Consider the following 6,000-nt stretch of genomic DNA (forward strand, 5'->3'; position numbering starts at 1 on the left):
GCTCCTCTAAAGGTCCTCTAAAGACCAGACCACCTCACAGATAGCCCCTAAAATACCTCCACATCAGCCTCTACAACAGCACTGTCCTAATTGCCCATGAGTCTCAGAAATTTCTATATATTTCTTTCCTTTCTGGGTTATCTGGTATTCCTCTAGTTAATGGCCCATTGCTCTGAGATGCCTTCTTTATTGAGGGGTTGCATTTCCCATTTCAGGCCGACAAAACCTTGGGTGCCCATCCCAACACTAGTCCCTTCTGCCTGTGTTTGAGCGTGGGAACCGTTCTTGCCCTAGTAGCAGTTTTGCCTACTCCCTCTTCTTTAGCTCCCTGCATCCCTCAGTCCCTTTGACTAAACCATGTCCAAAAACTTAAAGAAACATATAGACAGAATAATGTAATCCATAATGAGATAAAAGCAACATAACATCAGCTTTTCAATGAGATTACATACACCGTATCAGTAAAACAAAAATAACACCCCATGAATACCCCAATACTGTGGGATTCATGATGGGGAACACCAGAGGTTTTCAGTGAAACACTTAGAATTTTTTTTAAACAAACATAGATAAAACAACTCCCTTCCCCACCTGAAATTTTATTCTGCAAACAGCTGAACCAATTTAGCTAAATGTTTTGGGTTTTTTTTAATTTAGCCCAAAGCCGACATCCAGCAGGGGGGAAGCTCAGTTCTGCTTCATACATTGGTGAATATATAAGGCAACTGAAAACAGGATTTTCCAAGACAGAGGCAACCTTAAATTATAATAGCACCTACTTGCAGTCAAACTTCATATCATCACATTAATCTTTTTTTAATCAATCATCATAAGCACCTACTTAGCTAGAACAAGTGGATTTTGTACATGCTCACATTTTTAATTTTTTTCCCCGTTTATCAGTTCATTCTGTATGTCCTGATCTTTTATTTTCACAGATGTACAGAGCATTAGAATTACTTTCACTGAGCATGGGAATAGAGCTGGCCCCAGATCTAACAGCAACAGTAACCTAGAGAAGCTTTGCTCTATTTTTTAAGCTTTCCAGAACTCCATATGCTCTAAGTTAATGGAAATCATTTTGTATCCAAACAGGTTTTATTTATAAACCAACTCTTCTGCCCTAGCTACCAAGACCAACACATAATTTATCATTATAGATACAAGTACTGGTTTCTTTCCACTGATGAAGTTAAAAACATCCTTCCCTACTACACATCTCAGCTGACCAAGTTGAATGCCTCAAAATTTGCCAAGTTAGGAAAAGAACTTTAACTTGCATTCACCCCCTTAGGCTCAACTATGTACTGCTCAAACTCTTCACTACAGGAGCTGTACGTACTCTGCTGTGTCTGTAGAGATCATAAAAATATGTGCAAATGCTAGTATGTTATGTAACTTTCAACAGTGATTTTTCTAAAACACACAACTAGCTAACAGTAAGTGCCTATTAAGCAATTAATGCTTCACTACTTAGTCAAAGAGTAAAGATTTCATCTTTTCCTGTACACTAAGTAAAATGGGGGCTATTTTACTAAGCATATAGCAAAGCAATTATTAAGCATGCCACTGATGATCATTAACTACATATGAAAACTGAAGTTTCCTTTCTCAAATTTCAAATTCAGGAGGTAAACCGCACACATGTTACTGGAAGTAATTTAAAGTGCAAGTAAACTTACAGTAAAAAATATTTTGTTAGTCACAGTAATTAATCAAAATAAGAGTTGTGCTGGAATTGCTCGAATCTTTTGCCCCTCACCCTCACGCTACAAGCCTCCACTCCATCCTTCTCCTTTCTAAGTGAGACCACTAAATACTACTGACAAGTGCATGGAATGAACCTTGCTGAGATAAAACAACATTCAGTACGTCAATTAAACTAAAAAAGCCCCATGTAGGGCTTTTAAATCTACGCACATATCTAAAGGGTATGGTCTGCTGATATGTCTAAGCACCATTTATTTTAAATCAAAGAGTGCTGACAATTTCAGAAAGTCAGATGATTAAGCTCCCTGTCACCATCTAATTTTTCACTCATTAACCCCTACGTGAGAAGAGAGTACAGTTTTCGGAAGATTAACAGAATACCCTTATAAAAACGTTTAGTGACTGATTACCTGGCTGTACATTTTCCTAAAGGCTAAAATGGATATTAAACACATTTTTAAAGTGTCAAAAACCAATACAAGTTCAAGCACACTGTTAACTTTCAAATGCTTCATTTAACAAAGATGCAAAAGACTGAACAGCTAGGCATTTATTCCTAATGTTTTTCCCCCACAAAACACTGCAGTCACTGCCAAAAATATTTATCAACATTAAGAGATGTCATACAGCACATTTTTTCTCTTTTTAAAATGTTTGCCAATACTGTCAGAAAACAGAATACATCACCTACAAAGAACCTCAATTCTTAAAAAGTTCATGAGCATACAAAATTTACAAAGTGATGTTTAGCCCTAGGTATTAGTGACCGTTGTATTAAGAAAGCGATAGGATCACTCATTAGATAACTGATCACTTCTGAGGAAACAGAAAAAACTGGTACCTAGTGCATGAAAAGCCACCACCCATGCATATAGATAAATGAAAAAAAAAAAAAAATCCTTCACTTTTTGTGTGCATGTTCCAAGCCCCAGCACAGCTCCCCACTGGCTGGAAGCTGCAACTGGCAGCACAGGCACAGTTTCCAGCTGCCTAGTCCTAGTATAATTTCTTGCTGCCTGGGAGTATGCACAGGCAAAGCCCTCCAACTCAGCTGGATCCAACAGCAATGTGAGCCATATCCAGCCTGTGGGCCGTATGCTGATGAACCCCGATCTAGACACTTGCGACTTAGCTCACTGTAGCAGTCAAGTAGCTCCATCCTGACAAGAAAAAAAAAACTACATGCACACCTATTCTTTCCGTCACCTCTCTTCACTGTACCCAGAATGAGAAACAGGTGTGCACATGTATACCCACATATACTTTTGCACACTCCACAAGAAACATACCCCATAACCAGTACATAATTTTTCTACAGGTTGAGTGAGACAGAAGGAAAGCTTACAAACATACTTGTCAAACTATATTTTAAAACAGACTAAAAGGTTCACAAACAACAGGTTAAAAAAAAAAAGTCCCACATAGTTTTGTGGAACATAACTGATGTAGATGTAGATTGCCGTTTCATATGCAAATACAAAGCACAGTTATACTGTCTGTAGGAAGGTGTTATTTGCTTGTTTTTTACCTTTATCTGTTGCCTTCTGAGCATTGCAAGTTCCCTCATGTCTCGAAATGGTTGTAGCAAGTACTGATACAGTTCTGTGGTAGCTTCAGCAAGACTACTATAGGCTTCATCTTCCATTTGATACAGTTCCAGGAGCTCTACCATGCTTTCTGTATTCTTGTGTTTTTCCAGCAGCTGTGTGAAGAGAAAAATGTGGATTTCAAAGTGTGTTCCAACTCTCCTGCCAACAAGAATGAGTCACTTCAAGATAGTGGCTGTGCTTGTGCTCCTCCCTCAAAAAATCCAGAACACAACCCACATCTTTTAGGAACTGCGCCGGCTATGTCTATGGAGCCCTTTGATGAACTCGACTCAGCATTCAAGGAACTCCCCACTGCTCACAGCTCTGCAGGCACTTCCTGCAAATCAGTGGCGGTGAAGACATAGCTATAAATGCAAATAGGAAGAGGTTGTTTCTGTTCAGAAATCTGATTTAGTTTCCACCTATTATGTCATTTACATTTTTACATATTACCATTTTTTAAGGAACAAAAGTCAACCTTAAGTCAAGATTTTATTTTCTGGTTCTTTTATATAAATATCCACAAATACAAAAAAGTGCCACTGAAAATTCAAGATAACTGATTTCCTGTAAAGGATTTACAACTTAAGTCTCTGACTTTTAAAGCTGCTACACAGGCAGATTTCCCTGAGCCCAGAAAGCCCTGATGAAATCAGTTAGGCTCCACAGATTCAGGCATCTGCCTGTGTAAAGCAATCTGCAGAACAATTTCTATTCAGTCTTCCTTCCTATTCATATGCTTCAGCAAAATGGTTTTTCTTCTTTGATTGAGATAACAATGAAGCATGCAGACTCTACATATGTTTTTCATTAGAATATAAGGAAAAAAAAAAACAGTGGAAGTTCTGAAAGCTTTGTACCAATACTAGGGCCTGAGTCGAGCTTAAAAGAGTGCAAAACCTCTTCTGGAGACTAAACAGACAATCCTTTTGCACAAATCTGTTGAATATTTTTAATGTGTATCTGCTTCAAATCCATTTTGCACCTCTTCCTTGGCAAATCTGACCATGCAACTGTAACTGCCCTGTGTATAAAGTAACTCAGTAATTAAGCAAAGGCTAAACGTTTAAAAAAAAAAAACCCAAAAACTTATGTGGAAATATTTCCACATACAAACAAAAAAGAATTATACTGAATTAATAACCTTTTCAGATTATTTTAGCCACACAAAAAAATAAAAAAATCAAACACTTGTTTACGTTACTGCCAAAAAAACGGTATGTACAGTTGTACTAACAATTTTCTCCAAATCATGCATATTAAATTATTTCAGATCTCAAGTCACATTATCCTAGAAGCTGAATTTTTAAAATGAAGCTCCCAGGCTCCATAAGTACACCAAGCATAACAATATTCAGGTTCACATGCTGGGCATCATTTCAGTACCTAAGCAGTGTCCTAATCTAACTACATAGATACTTCAGACAGCCTAGTCCATAAAGATGAACTACCTCCTCTTGACTTTTTTTAAAATTTATTCTTTGCTCATCTCCTTGTATCGACTGACAATAGTAACAGCATTCTTTTACCGCTAACGTTAACTGAAGCTCAATGTTTCCTAACATCTTAAAAATCAGAGGTATCAAACCATCTGGCCTGCATCACTGCCCCTGGGCCTTGAGCCAGTCCCATTGGCCCTGTGTGTGCTGAATGTAGTGCATGGAATCAGTCTGGCCTTGACTGGGCCACAAATCAGCTGGACTATGCTCGCCAGAGTGCTCCAGTCATGCAGCCATAATTATCAGCTACAACAATCAGAAGCAGCCAATAGCCGATAATGTCATTGCTCCTTTTATTGGTGCCAGTCTGATAGTCAGCTGATATATTGGTGCACCCCTAATTTAAAGCACTACTTACAGTAAAAAACTAGCAGTTTTGCTACTGTTCTTGCAAGGGTCAGGGCCTTAACTTGTGTGACAGAGTAAGTTCTCCTGAAAACAATGTCCAGGAATTATGACAACCCAGGAGACAGTGTCACATCAGAAAGATACATGTTTTATTTGGGAAAGGTTTTGTGTATGAGAAAATATGGTACTATTTTTCTATGAGTCATTTTTAAAGCATATTTAAGGACTAAGATATCTTAAAGAAGTTTTGGTGGACAAGTAGTACAAGGAAGACAGACTTACTGTAATCTAACATCCTTTAAATAGGCAGCAGGCAACCCCCAGCACCAAGTGCCAGAGTATGGCACTTGAAGGCATTTTGCTTGGCATGAACACCTTGGGACAGATGATAGGGAAGGGGCCATGGCTGCACTGCCACAACAAGGATTGGGCCCTGCACAGCTCCCCCACCATCTGCTCTGGCATACCAACATCTTAAAAGTTGAGGCTGCAGGTATTTTTGGTACTCTGTCCCAAAAAATTGCTTGCTTTAAATGTTCACCTGTTTGGAGGTTGAAAGAATAGGCACATTTATAAATAATTGTGTACAAAACCAAAGCTAAAAAACTCACTGTTACCATGTAACTCCAGAAATGGGGGCAGAAAATAAATCAACTGCAACACAGATAAAATAATATGGTATCTTGAAGTGGTGTTGTTTTGTTTGGGGGTTCTTTGAGACAGAAAGAGAGATATGTTGTCCACACCTTGTTCTTCATAGGATTTCATAGACATTAGGGCTGGAAGGGACCTCGGGAGATCGAGTCCAGCCCCCTGCCCAAAGGGCAGGAAGTCAGCTGGGGTCATAGGATCCC

The 6,000-nt window shown here is 38.7% G+C and overlaps 1 protein-coding gene across 1 annotated transcript in view; it reads right to left on the reverse strand.

Annotated features, from left to right (window-relative positions):
- The window catches only part of JMY (junction mediating and regulatory protein, p53 cofactor), a 113,940-nt gene that overhangs the window by 77,811 nt on the left and 30,129 nt on the right, over positions 1-6,000 (reverse strand). The window contains exon 3 of the mRNA XM_019532196.1: positions 3,239-3,412. Coding sequence (XP_019387741.1) covers positions 3,239-3,412 — 174 coding nt within the window. The remainder of the gene's footprint in view (positions 1-3,238; positions 3,413-6,000) is intronic.

The sequence above is a fragment of the Crocodylus porosus genome, unplaced genomic scaffold (genome assembly GCF_001723895.1).
Source record: "Crocodylus porosus isolate Cpor-Errol unplaced genomic scaffold, CroPor_comp1, whole genome shotgun sequence".
NCBI lineage: Eukaryota > Metazoa > Chordata > Crocodylia > Crocodylidae > Crocodylus > Crocodylus porosus.